The 23,796-nt window shown below is 50.5% G+C and overlaps 1 protein-coding gene across 1 annotated transcript; it reads right to left on the bottom strand.

The window, feature by feature from the left end:
* Window positions 1-21,074: 21,074 nt before the first annotated feature.
* On the bottom strand, window positions 21,075-23,405 carry LOC116455425 (zinc finger protein 397-like). Its single transcript, XM_032133314.1, has 3 exons — window positions 23,295-23,405; window positions 22,432-22,510; window positions 21,075-22,246 (listed from the first exon to the last, which is right to left on the bottom strand). Exons 2-3 carry the CDS (start codon window positions 22,481-22,483, stop codon window positions 21,492-21,494), a joined length of 807 nt encoding a protein of 268 aa, XP_031989205.1. The 5' UTR covers window positions 22,484-22,510; window positions 23,295-23,405; the 3' UTR covers window positions 21,075-21,491.
* Between the last annotated feature and the right edge of the window lie 391 nt (window positions 23,406-23,796).

Raw genomic sequence — 23,796 nt, 5'->3', positions numbered from 1 at the left:
ACAATCAGCTGTACAAGCAAAGGTATCGTTGTTATATATTATCCACAAGTTCTTCCTTGTACACTCTCAATGTCCCATAACAAGAACATCCTCTCCTCGTGTCCAGAACATCTTCTTTCATTAATTATCTTCATGGCCTTCTCTGTGGCTTTCACTGAAGCTGCAAAATTTCACTGTAAAATTCTCACGGGTAAACTCTGACTGATTTCAAGTCTGACTCTGTGGGGCCCCCAGACCAGCTGTCAGCCTCATCAGGTTGGCTCTGCCGGACAGAGCAGAAGCTTCCAGCAGCTTCTCATAGAAGCCACCTCCATGGCCTTCCCCCGCTACCAAAAACTGGGCTGAGCCCAAATCAGCACAGGGTCATTCCACCGCTGGTGTTTGAGGGCACCGCTCCCAAAACCGCACAAGAGTGAGGCTGCCGTGGGGTGAGGCTGCAGGGGGAACTGGAGTGCCTGGGAGCCCAGAGCTGGCTGCTGGGGGCTTGGAGGGTGCAGAGCTGGGTGACAGGACCGGGCAGGGACCAGGGCTGGCTGATGGGAGCTGGGCTGGGATCCAGGGCTGATGGGAGCTGGGCTGGGATCCAGGGCTGATGGGAGCTGGGGGTCCAGGCCTGGGAGTGGAGGGCTGGTGGTTCCAGAGCTGGGTGAGGGGGCTGGGCAGGTCCAGGGCTGGATGATGGGAGCTGGGGGGATCCAGGGCTGGATGCTGGGAGCTGGGGGGATCCAGGGCTGATGCTGGGAGCTGGGGGGATCCAGGGCTGGATGATGGGAGCTGGGGGATCCAGGGCTGATGCTGGGTGTGAGGTGCTCAATGGATGCTGATTCTGGTTGCAGATTCTTCTTCACTCTGCATCAGGAAGACTCTCGAGCTGATAGTTTCTTCTGTCACTTCCCTACCTACAAGTCTCTGGCCCTGCCTACCAGCAGATTCACAGGGTCTGTTTGCAGAGACACATTCATCACATTCATCACATTCCTTTCAACTCTCCCTGAAATCGCTGTATTGTTACACTGAATTCAACAAATCTTTGCTTTTGGTGGATGCCTTTTTCTTGGAATGGACAAGAGACCTTCATGTGTGCAAGCCGTGTGCCTTCCTGCTTGCTCTGGTCTGAGGGCAAAAGTCGCTTTCTCTGTTCAGCTGTGCTGCTCCTTTCCACTGTGCTGGCTCAAACAATGGACACTGGCACTTCAAACCCGTGTAAGGAGTTGGAAAATTTGAGTGAAAATAGATTATCCAGAACCACCCTTGATCTGTCCTCGCTCACTCACTGGACTTGAGGAGATCCTTGAGAAGTGCTGCCCGGGAAGCCTGTGAAAACAGGAGTAAATCTGATTTTACCACTCGTGTGCTGTAATGCAGCCTCCAAAAGGAGCGATACTTTTCTGCACCTGTGCACACACGTGTCTAAAGCACGTGAATCCTCCATTAGCTCCACATTCATTCTGAGGCTTTGCACCCAACTGTTGATTTGGTCCTGATGTTGCTCATTTGAGCTTCAATGGTTGCAAAACAAAGCAGATCAGAGGAAACAAGAAATTTAAGTTTAAAAACCCAAGAACAACCTCTGATGAAAATGCAGAAGAAAGACTTTATTACAGTATAGTTTTTCTTTTATTAAATCTTTTGTCAGTAGATATGTTGCACCTAACTACTTCTTTATGCCTTTTGAACCACAGCTATTTATCATTATTCCTTTTTAGTATTTATTATGCCTTTTGAATGCCATGTACAACTGACTGATGCAATCACAAGTAGTTTTCTGTCCAAAGAGATTAAAACTCACGTTTCTTCATCTCAAAGAGACTAAAGCCGGTGTGTTTGGCGTCCCATCTCACACAGCCGGTCCCGGTACCTCCGCAGGGGATTTCTGCCCTGGGGCAGACCCGTGGCCATGGTGACACCCTGAAACATAGATTTAAAAGAAACATAAAGATTTTAGTTATAGTCTAGCTGTGTTGATATGAGTTAGAATAAGAAAGAATTTGAGCTGGACTAGAGTTAATTAAAATAGTTAAGAGAGCTAGATTTGAAATGGTTTTTAAGATGTTAGTAATTGATTACAGAATAAATGATGGTCTGTCATTTGTATGCTTGTTTAGCTGTGCTTAGAACGAGGAACAGAAATATTGATCAGTTGGTGTAGGGAACAAGGACAATTCCCAATTTCCTCCCTCTGTGGGAACCTATTCAAAAGTCAGGCAAGAGGAGGTTTGGAGGTCACTAAAGTAATTAAGATTGTTAAAGTTCAGAAAGGCAAAAAAGGTCCAAGTGAGGGAGATGAGCTTACTTCACCTATCTGGGACCACCGACCCAATTCGAGAGCAGCGACTCAATTCAGAGCACGCACTAGGCTTGCTTAATGACATTAAAGCTCATTTCCATACGAAGCGGAGAATGGGAGGGGTCACTGTTATAAATATGTATTTGTATTTTCGATATTCATCACTTTTGTGGATAAATGAACTCGGTAACCGTTCATAGCTGGACACTGCGCATTAGGAAGCTGTTCCACGCCACTGTCCGGCGCCAATAAAACATTCACTTTCTAACTCTAAGCTGTTAGAGAGCTTTTGTCTGTCCCAGCTGGATATCGATATGAGATCGATATTCATATCTTGGTAAATGAAGCCCCGAGCACGGACACTGGGGCCGATGTGCGAAGGCGTTAGGGACTGCACGGACGTTCTTTAGCAGCAATGTTTGTCTTTATTCTCTCTGTCTTTATTCTCTCTCTTTACTCTCACTCTATTCTCTTTCTCCTTATTGTCTCTCTCTTTTCCCCCTCTCTCTTTATTCCATCTCTCTTTACTCTCTCTTTCTCTCTCTTTACTCTCTCTCTTTCTCTCCCTCTTTCTCTCTTTATTCTCTCTTTACTCTCTCTTTATTCTCTCTCTGAAGAAAATGAATACAAAAGCTAATTTTTTAAGCAATATAATATTGAACATTTATTAGTAGAACAAAGGCAAATCACAGCGCTGGGGCGCTTGGCAATATTGCCAGAGGCGCCCTCCATTCAATTTACTGTGGACTTAAGGACTCTCTTAAACTGTTACATATTCATTAAGGCCAGAAAGTCATTTACACTTCACTCAACTTTCCCCCCTCTCCGGTCTCTGCCCCTTCCGCCAGCACGCCGCCGCCTCGGTGCTCTGGATCGCTTCAGAATTGAAGGCAGGCACCCCCCTCCGGTGCCTCCCCAGTCTCCAGCCTCATTTGCAGCTGCCAGTTCCCGTGGGAGGTGTGAGTTCTGATGGGAGAACAGTCTTCCTGGGATGCACGCAGTTTATCTTCTTTGTTTCTCTAAGATATCTCGGTTCCTGGCTCTGTAGTTTCTCAGCTCAAAAGACATTTATTGCCATGTGTTTATTAATACATTTCTTAGCGTATTTCAACTATTCCGAAGTTACAATTTACATTAATCTCGTTTCTACTTAACTACATTTTACCTTAACGCTATTTCTACATAGTACATCATCACTTCTAAATGTTAAAATCAGAGATGTGAAAGACAACATTTATCATTCACTCATTTCTCACAATTGGAATCTGGATTGCAAAAGCTGACAGACAGACGCCGAGTGCCGACGGACACCCGTCCCCGGCGTCACGGCCCAAGGGATAGGAGCTGCGGCTGGCGGGGCTGGAAGCTCCGTCCAGCAGCTCCGCTGCCGCCCCCGAACCTCGGGCTGGACCGTGGGGTCTGGGACACAGCCCCGTGCTGGGGGGCAGAGCCGCTGCTGGGGCCAGCGCTGTGTCCAGGGCATCCTTTGTGCCCCTCGTGCAGCTCCAGGCTCCCGAGGGCTCCCTGAGGGTTTCTGTGGCTGTCCCTCCTCCCCAAATCTGTCGCGTTTAATGCCCAAGCGCGGCAGCCCCGTGCCCTGTGGCAGCAGCCGGTGCCGGGACACAGCCCCGGGAGCTGCGCTAATGCCCGGCCGTGCCCAGGAGGGACTGAGGGGAGGGGACTTCATAAGGATCCCCCCTCTGCGCCCCTGGCTGAGCACGGAAAGGTTCTTTAGTGCATGGGAGCGATTTTCCGGGCTTTCTGGGCTCGGCGGGGCCGAGGCGGCGGCAGCGGGAGCCGCGGGGCCCGGCCCGTGGGGGCGGCCGGGCTGGAAAAGTGCGCGGGGCCCCAGCGCGGTGCCCGAGGGCTGAGCGGAGCTGACGGGAACAAGCCCCGGAACCCCCCGGTGCCCGAGGGCTGAGCGGAGCTGACGGGAACACCCCGCTCGTCTCCGCCGCTCGAAGCCGCTTCCCCGGCTCCGGCTGCCGCCGCCGCCCGGCCCCGGCGCGGTCCCGCGGGGTCGCCGCTCTTCGCGCAGCTGGAGGGCTCGATCCGAGCCGCGCCCCGCCTGTCCCTCGCTGCGGCTCTTTCGGTGACACGGAGCGGCCGAGAGCCCGCGCTGCTGCCCCGACGCTCCCTCGCTGCAGCTCTTTCAGTCGCTGCGCAGCCGCCACTCCCCGTGCACTTCTTCTAGAATTTATTATTCCATTCTCCTTCTTTTATTCCATTCGCACCTCCCATCCCACGCCCTCCGCTGCGGCTCTTTCAGCGCCGGGCTCCTCGCCGGTCTCTCGGTGCAGCTCCTTCAGTGCCAGGGGCCGGCGGAGACGCCCCTCGGTGCGGCTCTTTGATCGGATTTTCTTCTTTGCTCGCGGTTTTCTCTCGTTCCCAGCTCGCCCGTCCCGCGGAGCGGCTCCTTCAGGGGCCCGGGGCGGCACCGAGCCCTCGGGGCGGCTCCAAAGGGCCCCGCCCGCCGCCGCTCCCCGAGGCCTCCCCGCTGCTGCCGGGGATCGGACACCGCAGGCGGCCCCGGCCCCTTCCTCTTCTTCCTCTTCTTCCTCCTCGCTGCTGCCGGGATTCAGCCCCCGCCGCCGCCCGGCTCCTTCTGCCGCTCCTGCCCGGCTCGAAGCCTCAGGGCCGGGCCGGGGAGTGACCGCACGGGTGGGGAGGGACCCCCCGATGGCCAGGGCAGGACTGACCCCATGGGAGGGACCCCGCGCCGGAGCAGGGAAGGATTCCTGTCCCCGAGGGCGAAGCAGCGGCACGAACTGACCGCGACTCCCATCCCTTCTCCCTGCCCCGCTGGGCACAGCAGGGAGGAGCCGGGGATAAAGTGAACTCCGTGAAGGAGAAAGAGGTCGGGGGAAGGTTCTGTACCAGGGTTTATTTTCCTCCTCACTCTCCTGTTCTGATCCGCTCCGTCCCAAATCCAGTTCATCTCCCCACGGCGGGGCTCTTGCGGCCGCGATGGCGATCCCTGAGTGACCTCTCCCTGCCCTTAGCCCGAGCCACGAGGACTCGGATCTGTTCCAGTTCCGTGCAATTCACGGGCATTTGGGGCAGCTGGAGCGAAGCAGCTGGAAAGCACAGCGGGCTCGAGAGGGACTCAAGCAGGGCAGGAGCCGGGGCTGCCCCGAGGGAGCTCTCCCGACACGAACCTTCCCGGGCTCTTTCTACGGCAATTGCGGGGAATGTTTCCATTCATCGCTACAAAGCAGAGTCACAAGTGGAGCTGAGCTTTCAGCTTGAAGTGAGGGAATCGAACGTGTGCGCGGGGACTGCTGGAACCTCAAGGTGTCACTTGATACTTTAGTTTCGGGAATATTCAGCCCCTCAGCAGCAACGTTATCTTCGTATTTGCTCATTACCGAAATTTGCATGATCATTAGCGCTGTGATTGATGTATCCACTCATTAGTGAAACATGTATTGACCTTTCTGTGTTTAGAAGCCGGACAAGGCCATGAAATCCAACATCTGGCCTTGTTTGGGGCTATATGGTCAAAGTCGACTGCCTTGGCTCCTCCTTGAGCCCTGGCCAGGCTTAGGAGGAAGCCAAGAGGAGGATGAAAGCAGATGTTCCCACACTGGAAGTGCTGTCAGTTTGTTTCTCCAGCACTGTCAAAGCTGGGCCCTCTCCCAGCGGGGTTGGAGCCTCAGCTGTGGCTGGAGGCAGCTGCAGGAATTCCCAGTGTCCGGGAGTGGCTCTCCAGTCCCTGGCTGGGACAGCTTCCCCCAGCTGATGGGTGGCTCTGGGTGATGGTAAAGTCTGAGGGGGACTGAGGCTGGATCTTGGTTAATCACTGCAGGCAATCTTTGGCAGTGATGGTTGGGGGCATTGCTGAGCTGCTCCTGCTGTGATTCTTTGCTAATGATTATGTGCTTTGCTGAGCTTATGCTTTTGTGATTCTTTGCAGCTTTGCATTTTATAAATTACACAGTTCCTACAGTTGGTGTCTGTGTCTTTGGTGCTGACCCTGCCCACCAGCAAAACAGGGCCCCATCCTGCCTGAGTGTTACCTGGGAAGACAAAAACCCTCACTGCAAATGTCCTCCCTTCCTCCTTGTTCCCCCCACTTTATCCACTGGCCATGATGTCCTGTGGTCTGGGATATGCCTGGGGTCAGTTGGGGTCAGCTGTCCTGGCTGTGACCCCTGCCAAGCTGCCCCGCACCCCCAGCCCCTCGCCAGCGTGGCCGGACGAGGGGCAGGAAAGGCCTTGGCTCTGTGCAAGCTCAGCAAGAACAAAACCATCTCTGTGTGAGCAATGCTGTGCTCAGCACAGAGCCAAACACAGCCCCAGAGAAAGGCCTGGCAAGGAAATTCCCTCTGGCCCAGCCCACAGCAGCACCCCATGGCCACCCAGCATCACCACGGCTCCACAGCTTCCTTTCCATGGCCCCGGCCCTGGCCACGGGACCTTGGGCTGGTGGCCACGGCAGCTGCCTGTGGCCCAGGGCTCCGTGCCCGTGTCCATGGCAGCAGTGCCCAGCCACGGGCCCTGAGTGCAGGTGACCGTGCCAATGCCCATGGCAGCGGGGCCAAGCGTTGGTGTCTGTGGCACCAAAGTGAGGAACGGGTCCCTGTGGCCGCTGCCATGGCACCTGAGGGCATCAGCGAGTGTCACTGCAATTGTAGCTGGCACCAGCCCCGGCAGCGCTCTGTCCTGAGGGCTGCCATGGCAGCCGAGGGCAGCCACAGCTCTGCGGGCAAGTGGCCACGGAGCCTGACTGCAGCAATGGGTCCTGGGGGGGTTTCCAAGGGAACTGGAACTGATGAGGGTTGGCCATGGCATCCAACCCCCTGGGATGTCACACAGCCACCCTGTGATGTCATAGACACTCTGTGATGTCACAGCTGACTCTATGATGTCATACAGCTCCCCTGTGATGTTACATGACAACTCTGTGATGTCACACAAGTGCCCAGTGATGTCACAGCCCTATCAGTGATGTCACAACACTGCTCTGTGCTGTCACACCAGCACCCTGTGATGTCACAGCCTGCTCTGTGATGTCACAATTGCTCTGTGATGTCATAGTCTGCTAGATGATGTCTGATCTCTGCCCTGTGATGTCAGAGCCCAATTTTTGATGTCACAGCCAACGCTATGATGTCATAGCACCACTCTGTGATGTCACAACCCACTCTGTGATGTCACACAGCCCCTTTCTGACATCACAGCTGCTCTGGGGTTCTGTGACACAGGCACAGAGGTGTTACCAAAACTTCAGTGAAACAAAACCTCCTCAGCACCAGCGCAGCACGAAGCAGCAGCATTCTTTATTGGGCCGATGCACGAGGGGAGAGCCCCTCCCAAAGCCGTGTGTGCCGAGTTCAGGAATGTTCCTGTTTGCAGACTGTGTTTCACAGACACATTCCCAGATTGTCCCACAAGAAACACACACATGATCATCATTGCCCCAAAATCATTGCAGATTTCCCCCACCCCTTGGCACATCCGTTCTTCTGCCCTGGGGGTCTCTCTGGGGTCCCTGGTGGTCGCTGACCCCAAAGCCAGCCCTGAGTGCCCGGTGAACTGGTGAAAGTTGGCACACCTGGGCTGGTTGCTGCCTACAGAATCAGCCTTGTGCGGTTCTGTGGCCAGTGGCTTTTGGAGAAGAAGCATTGTATGAACCCACCAGGTGCAAACGGTTTTTCATCTGGCAAATCTCCCCCCCCTTGGAGGGCTGTGAAGCTTCTCCTCCCTTCAAGCCTTCCTAAGCCTCACTCTGCTCCTTTACTCACATCCCACGAGTTCCTCAGCTGCTTTCACAACCATGTTCTTTACACAGCTCAAAGCAAGTGTCATAAGCACAAGTATTGCTGTGATCCCAGTTAGACTTTGCAAAAGTGAGGCCAACCATCAGTCAGGGAAAATCCAAGTCCTCTGAATATTTTATCCAGTTACTGTCTAACCCTCCCCTTAATTCCCTGCTGGATGCAGTAACTGATTTTATCCTCTCTACCCGATCATCCCATCCAGCATCACATTTGGAATGTGCACACAACAAGTGTTGCTGTTTCAGTTCAAGAATCCACACACTCCCTGTCCATGTAGCAGCAATAGGGCTAAAGCCAATCTGCTCTGGAAGGTCATTTTAGCTGGGGCTGGCAATTGTTCCTTTATTTCAGCAAACCCCAAAGGAGCTGCATTCACTGAAGTTCCCATTTGCAGAGCCCAATGGTGTGGGGCTGGTCTGTTCCTAAAGGCAGATCTGTGCGGAGCAGGGATGGATTCTAAAATCCATCCCGCTGGAGTTCCCACACTGGGATGTTTCCAAGTTCCATCCCCTTTAACCTTTCCCCACAGTCGGGTTCCCAGTGGTGACTCCTTGTACGAGGGACGGAACGTTCATACCCCCAGTGTCCATGGTGCTCCTGATTCTCCCGGGGCAAACGTGTGCTCCAAATTCCATCCCTTCCCACCCATCCTGGGGCTCCTAAGGATCTGACCGTGTCCTGCTGACACTCTCTGCCTCTCCAAGGCTCCTTGTTTGTTGGCTCAGCCCAGGTGTCCCTGAGAAAGGCAGAATCATTTCTACAAACACAGCCCAGCCTCAGAGCCTGGGCCACAGCCAGGAGCCGCTGGACCTCAGCATTCCAAACAGCTCAAGTGTCTGTCCCAGGGCAATCCCACTTTTCCTTTGTCCTGGGATCCTTTGGCCTTGACCTTGTTAAATCAGGATCTTTTATACCCACCTCTAAGGGGTCCTGTGGGAGGCCTGGGCTCTCTTCCCAGCCCAGACGCCCCTGAACTGGCTGGAAACATTCCCATTGTCCTGTCTGAGGGTGATTCCATACTTCTGGAATTTGACAGCCCCAGGGGGTATCAGTGCACTCTGTCAGCTGATCAATATTTCCTGAGGTAATTTCCAGATCCGCTTTGGAAGTGTTACAATTCTCAGCAGTATTGTTCTGATGTGTCCATGGTAAGGAATATTCTCCTTCCATCCCTGTCCAGGTGCCCTGGGTGCTATTTCCTTCCCACACGCGCTCCCAGATTTTTGTCAAATTGCTGACTGAAGCTTCCTACGGAACTGGATTTTCTGCAGAGGTTGGTGTTGGCAAACAAGCTGTTACAGGGGTTACATTCTGTCATCTGCCAACATCTTGCACTGACTTTGAAAACCGCATTTCCCTTCCCTGAAGTCAGGAACATCGTTTCTATTATTATTATAGATACACAATTATTGATCATCTTCATCTAGATCCAATAAATAGTATCCCCTTAGAAAATCATATTCAATACCTAAAACAATAGGATTTATATAAAAAACCCAAACTCCACAGTGTCAGTCAGTCTTGTTTCTGCTGTGTTTAATGTGGGCTCGCTGGTTTTACCCACATGTGATGAACCCCGAGTTTGATTCCTTCTACCTTGAGTGCAGGGTAGGTTACCAGGAGGACTTGAGATGGTCCCTTCCACTTTGGCTGGATTGTGCCAAAATTCCAGGTTCTGATGCACACCGCATCTCCTGGATGGAAAGGATGTACAGGCGAGTCCAGCCCCAGTGATCTGTTGAGAACCATGCACCTTTTACGGCTTACAAGAGTTAGTCCCAGTGCTATTAAATATTCATTTCTGCAAAACTTCTGAGACTTCCCTTGTCTTGTTGGTGCCACATGGGAAAGCTTCTGGCCATCCAGAAAAAGGATCCACCAATACCAAAATGTGCCAGTCCCCCTTCTGCCTGGGCAGTTCTGCAAAATCAGTTTGCCAAAATCACCTGGTGATTCCCATTTAACGAGCCCTGGAGGCAGCCTTCTTCCTTCAAAGCCAATCCCATCTTTCTCAACAACTGATCTATTATTTTTTGCCATTTTTGTGCTTACTAGATGCTTTTGTAAACTGGCCACCAGATTCTCCATTTCCTCATGTGTTTCCTGATGTTTTAGTTCCGTTATACATTAATTGTGGAGCTACAATTACCTGCCCACACGGGGTTACCAATCACCTGCTGGCATTTTCCGTAGCTGCTGCTGCTGCTGCTGGGGCTGACTGCCTGTCCTGATCACTGGAATCTGGTTTTTGTTGCAGAACATTCCAGTTTTTGCCAGGTATTAGTGCAAGGAGAGCTTTTTCAGCACCCTCTTGAGCTGTTTGGTCAGCCAATGGATTCCCTGGATTAACTGGGGAGTCTCCAAACCCATGGGCTTTACAAGGGCGTCAGGGCCACTTCTTTTGGCTTTGGCACACTCTGCAGCAGGTGACTGATTTCTTTTTGTACTCACTGGAGACCTCTGTGCCCTTTCCTTCCATGTGGCTCCCTGGGCGTGTATTATTCCAAACCCAGAGTTCAAATCAGTCCATATGTTCACCCTTTTTCCTTCAGTGATTTCTAGGCAAGGTCATTCATTCTGCTTTTTGTGCTGCTGTGTTCAAAGCTAAAGCCTGGCCTTCTATGACCTGGCTCGAGGTTCCCACTGCACACCCAGCTGCCCGTTTCCCATCCGCACCACGCTGCTCCCACCAGGGTGCAGGGCCAGTGCTGGCTCCTGCATGGGATTGCTCTCGAGGTCCCAGAGTCTGCCAGAACACACTTGTTCCATGGATCCCAGGCAGTCATGGCACAAAGACTCCAAGCCTTCTCTTAGAAGGGACTCAAATACTTCCCTGTTCCAACCTTGGGGACCTTGAACCAAACCCTGCAAAGCTTTTGCTGCACCTTACAGGCAGGTCAACAGATTACACAAAAAAAGGAAAAGGAAAAGGAAAAGGAAAAGGAAAAGGAAAAGGAAAAGGAAAAGGAAAAGGAAAAGGAAAAGGTGCCTTGACCTGACCAGGGCTCTTTCTCTGATTTCCTTTGGAGCAGGGATCAAAGGCTCTCCCCAGAATCCTTCCGTGCTGCCTGCAGGTGCTGCCATCCCTCAGATCTGTTGGAATTCCAGAGGATGAGGCCACGGGGTGTCCCAATGGTGCCTTGGTTCCATGGGCCCCGCAGTGTAACCATGGTGTCCTTGGCTCTGCAGTGGCACCATGGACCCTTCATTCCATGAGGCCCCACAGTGTGGCAATGGTCCCTTGAGTCCAGGAGGCCCCACAAGGTCCCAATGGTGCCTTGGTTCCCTGGCCCCGCACTCTCACAATGCTCTCCTTGGCTGCACAAGGTCCCGCAGTGTCACAAGGGTTGCATTTCTCTTTCATTTCTTTGAGCTTTCTTTCTTTCTTCCTTCATTCTTTCATCTTTTTTCTTTCTTTCTCCTGTTTTTTTTTTTGTTGCTTTCTGTCTTTCTTCTTTCTTTCTTTTCTTCTTTTTTCTTGTCTTTCTTTTTTTCCTTGTCTTTTTCTTTTTTGGTTCTTTCCTCTTTTTTTAAAAAGTTTTTTTGCTTCACATTACTTAGTCTTTCTTTCTTCTTCTCTTTTTCTTCACTTTTTAAATTTTCTGGTTGATTTCTTTTCATTTTCTTTCCTTTTTTCTTTCCTTCATTTTTTTACCTTTTTTCTTTTTCTTTCTGTTTTGTTACTTTCTGTCTTTTGTCTTTCTTTTTTTGCTTTCCTTTGGTTCTCTTGTACTTTTATTTTTTCTTGTGTCATTCTTTCTGTCATTTTCTTTCTTCCTTGTTTCTTTCTTTCTTCTTTTTTTGACTTTTCTTAACATTTATTTTCTTGTTGGTTTCATGTTTTAAGCCTTTCTTTTTTTTCTTCCTTTCTTTCATTTTTATTATCTTTTTGCTTTTTTCTTTCTTTCTTCATTTTTGAATATTTTTCTTGGTTGTTTTCATCGTTTCTTGCTGCTTTCTTCTTTTCTTTTTTTTCATTTTTCTTCTTGGTCTCATGTTATTGAGTCTTTCTTTTATCTTTTACTTTGCTTTTTAAATTTTTGTGTTGATTTCTTTCAGCTTTCTTTCTTCATTCTTTTATCTTTTTTTCTTTCTTTTAATGTTTTTTTTTGTTGCTTTCTGTCTTCCTTCTTTCTCTTTTTGCTTTCTTTCTTTTCTTCTTTTGTTTTATTCTTGTGTCTTTCTATCTGTTCTTTTTTTCTTTCTTCCTGGTTTCTTTCTTTCTTCTTTTTTTTCCATTTTCTTTTATTTTCCTGTTGGTTTCATGTTATGTACTCCTGCTTTCTTTGTTTATTTCTTTGTTTCTTTCTTCTTTTCTTTTTTCTTCACTTTTTTCATTTTCTTGTCTTTCTTTTCTTTCTTTCTTTCTTTCTCTTTCTTTCCTTTCTTTCCTTTCTTTCCTTTCTTTCCTTTCTTTCCTTTCCTTCCTTCCTTTCTTTCTTTCTTTCTTTCTTTCTTTCTTTCTTTCTTTCTTTCTTTCTTTCTTTCTTTCTTTCTTTCTTTCTTTCTTTCTTTCTTTCTTTCTTTCTTTCTTTCTTTCTTTCTTTCTTTCTTTCTTTCTTTTTCTTTCTTTCTTCTTTCTTTCTCCTTCCTTTTTCCTTCCTTCCTTCCTTTTTCCTTCCTTCCTTCCTTCCTTCCTTCCTTCCTTCCTTCCTTCCTTCCTTCCTTCCTTCCTTCCTTCCTTCCTTCCTTCCTTCCTTCCTTCCTTCCTTCCTTCCTTCCTTCCTTCCTTCCTTCCTTCCTTCCTTCCTTCCTTCCTTCCTTCCTTCCTTCCTTCCTTCCTTCCTTCCTTCCTTCCTTCCTTCCTTCCTTCCTTCCGAATTCCTTCCGAATTCCTTCCTTCCTTCCTTCCGAATTCCTTCCTTCCTTCCTTCCTTCCTTCCTTCCTTCCTTCCTTCCTTCCTTCCTTCCTTCCTTCCGAATTCCTTCCGAATTCCTTCCGAATTCCTTCCGAATTCCTTCCTTCCGAATTCCTTCCTTCCTTCCTTCCGAATTCCTTCCGAATTCCTTCCTTCCTTCCGAATTCCTTCCTTCCTTCCTTCCTTCCTTCCTTCCTTCCTTCCTTCCTTCCTTCCTTCCTTCCTTCCTTCCTTCCTTCCTTCCTTCCTTCCTTCCTTCCTTCCTTCCTTCCTTCCGAATTCCTTCCTTCCTTCCTTCCTTCCTTCCTTCCTTCCTTCCTTCCTTCCTTCCTTCCTTCCTTCCGAATTCCTTCCGAATTCCTTCCGAATTCCTTCCGAATTCCTTCCTTCCGAATTCCTTCCTTCCTTCCGAATTCCTTCCTTCCGAATTCCTTCCTTCCTTCCTTCCGAATTCCTTCCTTCCGAATTCCTTCCTTCCTTCCGAATTCCTTCCTTCCTTCCTTCCTTCCTTCCTTCCAAATTCCTTCCTTCCTTCCTTCCGAATTCTTTCCTTCCTTCCTTCCTTCCTTCCTTCCTTCCTTCCTTCCTTCCTTCCTTCCTTCCTTCCTTCCTTCCGAATTCCTTCCGAATTCCTTCCGAATTCCTTCCGAATTCCTTCCTTCCTTCCGAATTCCTTCCTTCCTTCCTTCCTTCCTTCCTTCCGAATTCCTTCCGAATTCCTTCCTTCAGAATTCCTTCCTTCCTTCCGAATTCCTTCCTTCCTTCCTTCCTTCCTTCCTTCCTTCCTTCTGAATTCCTTCCGAATTCCTTCCTTCAGAATTCCTTCCTTCCTTCCGAATTCCTTCCTTCCTTCCGAATTCCTTCCGAATTCCTTCCGAATTCCTTCCGAATTCCTTCCTTCCTTCCGAATTCCTTCCTTCCGAATTCCTTCCGAATTCCTTCCGAATTCCTTCCTTCCTTCCGAATTCCTTCCGAATTCCTTCCGAATTCCTTCCTTCCGAATTCCTTCCGAATTCCTTCCGAATTCCTTCCTTCCTTCCTTCCGAATTCCTTCCTTCCTTCCTTCCTTCCTTCCTTCCGAATTCCTTCCGAATTCCTTCCTTCTGAATTCCTTCCTTCCGAATTCCTTCCTTCCTTCCGAATTCCTTCCGAATTCCTTCCGAATTCCTTCCTTCCGAATTCCTTCCTTCCGAATTCCTTCCGAATTCCTTCCGAATTCCTTCCTTCCTTCCGAATTCCTTCCTTCCGAATTCCTTCCTTCCTTCCAAATTCCTTCTTCTTTTCTTTCTTCCTCTCTTTCATTTTTATTATCTTTTTGCTTGCTTGCTTCATTTTTTATGATCTTTCTGTTTTAAAAATTTTTTTCTTGTTGCTTTCTTCTTTATTTTTTCATTTTTCTTGTTGGTTTCATGTTATTGAGTATTTTTCTTTCTCTCTTCTTTATCTTCACTTTTTTCATTTTCTTGTTGATTTCCGTCTTTTCAATTATTTTTTCTTTCTTTCCTTCTTCCTTCCCTCCTTCCTTCCTTCCTTTCCTGCTTTCTTGCTTTCATTTTTATATCTTTTTGCTCTCTGTTTCTGTTTCTTGTTGCTTGCTTTTTCTTTCTACTTTTCTTTTTCCTTCTCTTTTTAAATTTTCTTTGTTGATTTCTGTCTTTTGATCTTTCTTTTCTTTCTTTCGTTCTTTCCTTTTTGTTTCATTTTTTTAATCTTTTTGCTTTCTTTCTTTTCCTTTTTCTTGTTGCTTGCTTGCTTCTTTTCTTTTATTCTACTCTCCGTTTTTTCCCCCTCTTTTTCTTGTTTCTTTCCGTCTTGTTTTTCTTTCATTAATGTTTTTATCTTCTTGCTTTCGTTTTTTCTTTCTTCATTTTAATATTTTTTCTATCTTTTTTCCCCTTTTTTTGTTTCTTGTTGCTTTCTTTCTGTCTTATTTTTTAAATTTTTCTTCTTGGTTTTACGTTATGGAGTCGCTTTTTCATCTTTCATTTTTCTTCACTTTTTTCATTTTCTTGTTGATTTCTTTTAGCTTTCCTTCTTCATTCTTTTATCTTTTTTCTTTCTTACTCCTGGTGTTTTTTGTTGCTTTCTTTCTTCTTTTTTTCTTTTTTCTTTCTATTTATCTTGTGTATATATTTCTGGGGTTTTTTCTTTCTTCCTTGTTTTTTTTTCATTTTTTTTGTTTTCTTGTTGCTGTCTTCTTTGTTTTTTTTCGTTTTTCTTGTTCATTTCACGTTTTTGAGTCTTTTCTTTTTTTCTCTTCTCCTTTTTCATTTTCTTGTTGATTTCTGTATTTTCATTTCCTCCCTTTCTTTCTTTTCTGCATTCTTGCTTTCATTTTTATATCTTTTTGCTTTCTTTTCCTTTTTCTGTTTCTTGTTGCTTTCTTTGTTTCTTCTTTTCTTTTATCTTCTCTTTTTGATTTTGTTGATTTCTGTCTTTGATTTTCTTTCTTTCTTTTATTCTTTTTTTCTTTCACCTTTTTGCTTTTTCTGTTTCTGTGTCTTTTTTCTTTCTTTCTTTCTTCTTTTCTTTTATTCTGGTTTTCCTTTTCTTTTTTCCTTTCTTATTGCTTTCTGTCTTCTTTCTTTCACTTATTTTCTTTCTTCATTTTTTAGTTTTTTCTTTCTTTTTCTCTTTTTCTAATTTCTGTTGCTTTCTTTATTTTTTTTATTTTTATTCTTCGTTTCATGTTATTGAGTCTTTTTTTCATCTTTTGTATTTCTTTGCTTTGTTCATTTTCTTGTTGATTTCTTTCAGTTTTCTTTCTTTCTTTATTTCCTTCTCCAATTTTAATTTTTTTTCTTTCCTTTTTTTGTTTTTTGTTGCTTTCTCTCTTTCTTCTTTCTTGTTCTTTCTGTTCTTTCTTTTTCTTTCTTCCCTGTTTCTGTCTTTCTCTTTTCCTTGTTGGTTCATGTTACTGAGTCTTTGTTTCTTTCTTCATTTTTTAAATTTTTTTTCCCTTTTTTGGGTTTTTTTGTTGCCTTCTTTCTTTTTTTGCTCTCTTTCTAATTAATTTTTCTTGTGTCTTTCTTTTTATTCTCTCTTTTTTTCTTCCTTGTTTCATTCTTTCTTCTTTTTTTTCTTTTTTTTTTCTTTTCCTGTTATATTTTTGTTGGTTTCATGTTATTTAGTCTTTGTTTCTTTCTTTCTTCTTTCCTTTTTTCTTCTCTTTTTTCCTTTTATTGATGATTTCTGTCTTTTGATTTTCTTCCTTTCTGCTTTCTTGCTTTCATTTTTATTATCTTCTTGCTCGCTTGCTTTCTTCATTCTTTATGCTTTTTCTTTCGATTCTTTTTTTGTTCTTCTTGCTTTCTTCTTTCATCCTTTTTTTCAATTTTTCTTATTGGTTTCATGTTATTGAGTCTTTCTTGCTTGCTTTCTTTTTGTCTTTTTGCTTTTTCTTGTTCCCTTCAGGTTATTGAATCCTTTTCTTCTGTCTTCTATTAAAAATCTTTTTTCTCCCTTTTTTCTGTTTCATTTGCTTTCTTTCTTCTTTTTTTTCTTTTTCTCTTTAATTTTTTCTTGTGTCTTTCTTTCTGTTCTTTTTTTTACTTTCGTCCTTCCATTTTTTTCTTTTCTTTAATTTTCTTGTTGGTTTCATGTTATTTAGTCTTGCTTCCTTTTTTTTCTTTTCTTTTTTCAATACTTTCCTTTTCTTGTAGATACCTGTCTTTTGATTTTCTTCCTTTCTTCTTTTCTTTCTTTCATTTTTATTATATTTTGCTTGCTTCCTTTCTTCATTTTAAAATGTTTTTTCTTTTTTTTCTTTTTTATTATTTCTTGTTGCTTTCTTTTTTCTTTCTTCTATCCTTCCTTCCTTCCTTCCTTCTGAATTCCGAATTCCGAATTCCTTCCTTCCGAATTCCTTCCGAATTCCTTCCGAATTCCTTCCTTCCTTCCTTCCGAATTCCTTCCTTCCTTCCTTCCTTCCTTCCTTCCTTCCGAATTCCTTCCTTCCTTCCGAATTCCATCCTTCCTTCCTTCCGAATTCCTTCCTTCCTTCCCTCCCAAGCTACTTCTCACCCCATTGAAGGGGTGCAAACCAGCAGGATCCCCTCCCAGTTGGGGTCCCCACACCGTCCCAAAATTGGGGACTTCACCTCAGGTGCCCAACTTGCGGAGGGTTTACGGCACCTTCCCCAAATTCACTGCAACCTCCCAGAAGCCACTTAGAGGCCCCAAAATTGAGAAAAAGCAGCAGGAGCCTCCCCAAAAGCAGCTCCTGGTTTCCCTCCCTGGAGTGCTTCACTCCAAGTGGCCAAAGCACCCCATCCCTCCCAAACTTCATCCCACCCCAACAATGCCACCCCCACCCATCCCATCCCATCCCATCCCATCCCATCCCATCCCATCCCATCCCATCCCACCCCACCCCATCCCATCCCACCCCATCCCATCCCATCCCACCCCATCCCATCCCACCCCACCCCATCCCACCCCATCCCATCCCATCCCATCCCATCCCATCCCATCCCATCCCATCCCATCCCATCCCATCCCATCCCACCCCTCCTGGACACCAATTCCCCTTCTGTGATTCCTGACTCCCCACAGCCGACCCTTGGGGCTGACGGATCGAGCCATTTGGGGCTGCCATCAACACATTGGGGCTGGCATTGAGTTTATTGCAGGCACCCGCTCAATCCCTCCATCCCAAATGGGAGCTTGGAACCTCTCCTGAGCCCTTGCTGTGCCCATGGGCTCACCTCAAGTGCCAAAATGAGAGCCAGGGCCCCACAGCCCATTCAGAACCTCTCAACATTGCCAGAAACAGCAGCAGCCTTCCCAAAATGGGCTCCCCACATCCCTGACAACAGCTCCCCCTTCCAAGTACCAGAGCCCCCCTCTCACAACCCCTCCCAAAGCATTGGGGGCACCCCAAAACTGCCTCAGAAACGGGACATACCCTGACATCCCTTCAGGAATGTGGGATACCCCAGCACCCAGTCAGGAACGGTGTCCACCCGGCCTCATCATGCGCAGCCTTCAGCTGTCTCAGGCAGAGCCCATCCCGCCCTCAGCAGCCCCAGCCCAGCCCAGCCCTCGTGGGCAGGAAGCCCCAATGGCCGAGCCGGCCTGGGACACTTGCAGGGATGCGGGGGCAGCCGCAGCTTCTGGGGCCAGCCTGTGCCAGGCCCTGAGCGCCCTGCCAGGGAACCATTGCTGCCCCACATCCCATCTCAGCCTGCCCTCGGGCAGCGGGAAGCCGTTCCCTGGGGCCCGGCCCTGCAGGCCCTTGGCAAGAGTCTCTCTCAGCCAGCAATTGCTGCTCCTCCCTGCTGCGGGGCCCAAGCTGCAAGTTGATTTTCTGCTGCTGGCCCCGGCCCAGCCCCGAGCCAGGGCCAGGACCTTGCCCTGCAGCTCTGCGGGCGCTGCCTTTGTGCGGCCGCAGCGCAGCGGCCGAAGCTCGGAGCTGCCCTTTGTGTCCCCGCCGGCAGCTGGCAGAGCTGGCGGGGCCGGGCCAGGGCCGGGCCAGCCCCGGCCTTCCCGGCTCTGGGACACAGCGGCGGCAGCCCCAGCCTTCCAGCCCTGCACACGCTCCCACACAAGCCTCCAGAGCCGCGGCCACGCAACGCAACTGACCGGCCGCTGACCCCCCAGCCTGGCCTGATGGCCATTCCTCTGCCCACACCTCGGCCAAGCTCCCCTTGGCCACCTCCTGAGCCACAGTGCCACAGACAAGTGGCACATACAGGTACAGAGCTCTGCCCAGAGCTGGCAGGGAACGTTCATTCAACAGAAAAACCACCAAGAAAAAGAGAACTGCCCCCAGCAGAGCTGTTCCCTCCTGCAGTAGTTACACCTGCACACCCACAGTGCCTGAGACTGCAAGCAATGAGCATTCCCTGGGCACATGTGCAGCCCAAGCAGCTCGAGGACAGCCTTGCAGCAGGACTGCTCTCAGCTGAGCCAAAAAGGCCCCTCTGGCAGCTGCAGGGCCATTGCAAAGGGCAAGGGCCAGAGCCTGGGCCCACGGGGGAGGAAAGGGCTCTGAATTCCCCTGCCCTGGCACCTAAACCCTGTTCCCAGGGTACTTCCCACACAGGATTCTTCTGGAGGACTGCAGAAAGCTGAGAGGCAGCTCTGGCTTTTCCACTTTTCATGTGCTAAAGCTGCCTGGCAGAAGAAATGGAGGGACAGCTCTGGTGGCACAATCCCTCCCGGCCCAGGGCACAGCGCTGGGAAGGTCTTTCCGTGCCGAGGCTTTGCTGCGGCCAAGGAAAGCTCCTGGCTCAGGGTCACCTTTCCTGCTGGGCCAGACCCCCCGAGCGGCCCAGCAGCAGCAGCAGAGAATTCCAGCACAGCCCCGGCACGGGCAGGGCGGCCCTGGGCGGGCTGCGGGAGCCGGCAGCGCCTCAGCTCAGAGCAGCTGAGCCCGGGGGCTCTTGGCCAAGGCCGAGGCCCAGCGAGCATTTCTCAGCTCGCAGGGCGGCCTGGAAAGGTGCTGGGGGGGATAATTCACCTCCCAGTGCGGTCCCAGTGGCTCCCAGTATTTCCATGTCTGTGGTCCCAGTGCTGCTCCCAGCCCTGATCCTTGGGGATGGGAATGTCCCGCTCCCTTCCCGGGGCAGGGTTGTAATAAATGGTTAGAAGTTTTTTTTTTGGTTAAAAGGGAGTTAATAGTTGCTTGTTATATACAGTTAATAAGTTGATTATCGTTGCGACTGTACGGGTGTAATGCTGCTTTGTGATCGCTAGATGGTGACACCAATGGGGGAAGAGTGGTGGGTCTATAGAAAAAGGGGAACGTTCTGGAATGTTCTTAAGATGACTTAATAGTTTATGATGTAAACATCTTGAGGAATTATTGGTAAGAGGGCAAACCAATCACTCGACGCCCCAGAGATTGATGGAGCTGAACACCAATGAGGACCCTGGCAACAAGCCACCAGAGGGAGGATCGGAGCTCCACCAATCATAACATCAGAGAGACTATAAAACTGCCCGGGGGCTCAGCCTGTTGCGGGGTTTTCTGAGGCACCTGAGTCTGAGGGAATGTCTTGTGCGTCGCACGGTTGTTTTTTTCTGGGTTGCCAAGTGGGACTCAGGCTTATCTCGAGTTTCCGCTCCTGGTTTTTCATTTTAAATAAACGAGCAGACTTTTACCCCACCCAAAAAAAGTCCAGGCTCCGTTTATAACAGGGTCACACCTGAGCCAGGTGTGCAGGGCAGGACCTTGCCCTGAGCCCAAGCCCTGTCCCCCCTGCAGGATCTGCTTCCCATCGGCCTCTTCCTCCTGCGGCCCCAAGCCCAGCTCGGTGCTGAACGAAGGGCGCTGGGCCGGGGTCATCCCCCGGCGGGGGCTGCGCACCCCCTCTGCCCCCTCCCCAAATTCCCTCCCGGGGCAGCAGGGGCTGGCTCAGGAGCCCTGTGGGCAGGGAAAAAAGGGGGTGACACCGGGATGGGGGGGTCACACATGCTCTGGGGGACACCCAGGGCCCCTGGGGACCTCCCCTCACCTTCTCCCGCAGTTCCAGGAGAATGAACCCCAACATGGAGCCTTTAACTCTAGGCAGCATCTTGGCGGTGGGGTCTGGTGGCAGCTTTGGGGTCTGGGGGAGAGGCCCTAAAACCGTGTCCCAGCCCCACAGCCACTCCTGGACCCCTCAAAGCACCCCACAGCTCCTGGCCAGGAACCCCCCCAACCACTCCCTGCATCATAAATGACCCCAAGAACCAACCAAATTCTCTCCGAGCCACACAGCTCAGCCAAGATCACCAAAACTCTCTCAGAGACCCCCCCCAAAAGGCCCCTCCAAGCACCACAAATGGCCCCAAGAGCCACAAAAGCCCCTCCCAGTCCCCCAAGGAGCTCCCAGACCCTCTCCACCCCCCATGGCACCGACAAGGACAGGCTGGGGGACAGGAATATCCACAGCCCAGAGCACCTCGGGCGCTTCAGCAGTGATTTGGGCACTTTGGAGGTCACACCCCAAAGGGAGAGACCCAGGGCAGAGACTGGGACAGACAGCCAGAATTCCTGGAGAACAGACAGGCTCAGGTGGACACGTTCTGCCCCCACAACTACGAGATCGTGGCCCCAATCTGCCTGCCTTCATGGCCCCACAACGCTCAGATCCTCCCAAATATTCCTCTGAACCCCAAGTTCACCCCCAAATTCCAGGAAAACGGTGCAGCTTTAGATCTCTTTGTTTAATTTCTTTATTTTTACACCAATTTTGGTTGTTTCAGTAGGATTAACACAGAAATTACTGTGAAGCAGAAGATCTCCAAGATCATCCAGGGTTGCTTGATGCCACCAGAAGAAACAATTGGACAGAGCAGATGAAAATTTTAGGGTGTAAAGGTAAAAAATCAGCTCTTTCCAATGAATGTCTAATGCTGATCTGAGTCCCGATGGATGTTCCTGCCCCTGCGTTCACCCAGGTGACTACGGGGATCCAGGAGAACGTGGAGAGCACCAGCCAGGGGTCTTCCCAACACGGATCACAGGGAATGTAAGTCACCAGGGCTCTTCCCAACGTGGGTCCTCTGATGGCAGATGGAGTTGGAGCAGAGGACAAAGCTCTTCCCGCAGTTGGGGCACTTGCAGGGCTTCCATTAGGGGTGCCTTTGTTGGTGTCTGGTCAAGGCTGAGCTCCTGGAGAAGCTCTTCCCACACTGGGGACACTCGTAGGGCCTCTCCCCGGTGTGGATGCGCCGGTGCCTGACGAGGTGGGAGTTGTACCTGAAGCCCCTCCGGCACACAGAGCAGCGGAAGGGCCTCTCCTCTGTGTGAATCCGCTGGTGCAGGAGGAGATAGGAGCTGGTCTGAAACCTCTTCCCACACTTGGAACACTCGTAGGGCCTCTCTCCTGTGTGAATGCGCTGGTGGACGATGAAGGCGGAGCTCTGTGAGAAGCTCTTCCCACACTCGGGACACTCGTAGGGCCTCTCCCCGGTGTGGATGCGCCGGTGGCGGATCAGGTGGGAGCTGTCTGTGAAGTTCTTCCCACATTCCCCACACTCGTAGGGCCTCTCCCCGGTGTGGATGTGCTGGTGGCGGATCAGGTGGGAGCTCCATCTGAAGCTCTTCCCACATTCCCCACACTTATAGGGCTTCTCCCCATCGTGAAGCTGCTCATGAACCACCAGGTCCGAGCTCTGGCTGGATCTCCAGCCGCCTTCCCCGCACAGGGTGGGTCTTTCCTCCTCAGAGCACCCAGGGCTGCGTTTGCAGCCCCTCCTCCTGCAGGACCTCTGGGGCTTTTCCTCCCCGTTGGATTCCTGCGCCGTGGAGCCGCTCAAAACGGCCTCTTCCACCAGGTTCTGCCATGGGGATTTGTCCTCCCTGGGCTCCGTGCTCAGCTCCTTGTCTGGGGGAGGAAGGACAAGGAGAGGATGGGATTTGCCTCCGTGCCACAGGGAAGGGGAAGGAGATCCCCCCAGTCCGTCCCCGGCAGGACAGCGTCGGCAGCGGGGTTGTCCTGCAGCCGGGGGCGATGCTGGGCTGGGAGATGGAGCAGGAGAGAGGGGAAAGGGCCACTGACTTCCTCCTCACCTGCCTGGGGCTCCCGGGGCATCTTCCTCTTCCTCACAGCCTCCTCCTCCATCTGGCCAAGGGTCGGGAATGGGAAATCCTGTTTGGGGAGAAACAAGGGATGAGTGTGTTGGGTTGGGGGTTCCTCCTGCCCAAGTCCATCTCTAGAAGTCACCGGTGTCCATAAAACCAACAAAAAATTGACAGTGAGTCCAAAAAAAGCCTCCAGGAGTTCCCCCTTTCCAGTCTCCTTACTTTGGGTTCTGGGGGTCCCCCTTGTCAGGGCTGCAGGGGGTCCCGTGGGTCCTGAGGATCCCCCCCGCTCTCTGGGGTCCTGCTTAGGGATGCTGGGGGGTTTTGGGGGTCCCACAGGTCCCTTTTTCCTGATTCTGCATTGGATCCCAGAGGTCCTAGGGTCTCCCTCTTCAGCCTCCCTCCACTCCAGGCACTTGGGGCTCCCCCTTCTCCTCATCCCCCCTTTCAGGGCCAAGGGTCCCAGCCCTGCCTCATCTCCAGGCCCCCCCACCCCTTCAGGCTCTTGGGGGTCCCCCAGTTCTGGTATCGTCCCTCTCTGCTCTCCCCACTCCAGGGGTCCCATGTTCCAGCCCCCGGCTCTCCTGGGGATCCCCAAAGCCAATGTCCAACCCCACCAGTACCGGGTGATCCTCACATGGACCCCCCAAGATCCCCAAGGGGCAATTATGGCTCAGCTTTGGAGTCCTGCAAGATCCAGGTATCCCCTCCGGCCCAAAAAATCCCTCCCAGGGACATGCAAGGACATCTGGGGCTCAATTCCAGAATCTGCAAGCTCCAAACACCCCTCCAAAAAAACCCCTCCTGCTGACCCCCCGATAGATTTGGGGTGAGCTCCCCTCCCCGCTCACCTGCAGGATGGGGGGGAAGATGCTACCGGGGCTGGGGGTGCTGCGGACACAGTGGGCGGGCAGTGGAACCTCGTGGTTCTCCAGCTCCTCCTCCTCCTCTCTCCCTCCTCTTCCTCCCGCTCCTCCTCCACTCCCACCCTGCCCCCCTTTCCCACCCCCTCTGCCCCACGGCTGCCGCAGCACCGGCTGCTGTGTGGGGGGAGCCCCCGATCAGCCCCAGGGATGGACAGGGGGGTTGGGGACCCCCCCAGTGCGGATCCCTCCCTTCCCCAGAGCCCCAGGGAATCGCTCCAGGGCTCAGGTGCTGGGGGACAGGGCTGGACCCCAATGGAACCGCTCTTCTTCTGGCCCAACCCCACCTTTCCCTCCTCTCTCCTCCCCTTTCTCAGCGTTCCCCCAATCCACAGCCCCATTCCAGCTCAATTTGGGTGTCCCAGCCCCATCCCGCTTTCTTTGGGGATCCCAGCCCCCTCTCGCCCCCCCCTTCTGCACCTTCCCCATC

This window comes from Corvus moneduloides, chromosome 24, assembly GCF_009650955.1.
Source record: "Corvus moneduloides isolate bCorMon1 chromosome 24, bCorMon1.pri, whole genome shotgun sequence".
Classification (NCBI taxonomy): Eukaryota; Metazoa; Chordata; class Aves; order Passeriformes; family Corvidae; genus Corvus; species Corvus moneduloides.
This window is presented reverse-complemented; position numbering and strand designations above follow the sequence as displayed.

Bases quoted from the DNA above. Each gene is read 5' to 3' on its own strand.
- LOC116455425 (XM_032133314.1), bottom strand. From the start codon at position 22,483: ATGGAGGAGGAGGCTGTGAGGAAGAGGAAGATGCCCCGGGAGCCCCAG. The intron at 22,247-22,431 runs GTGAGGAGGAAG...TTCCTCCCCCAG, and splicing joins GCCCCGGGAGCCCCAGGCAG to ACAAGGAGCTGAGCACGGAG.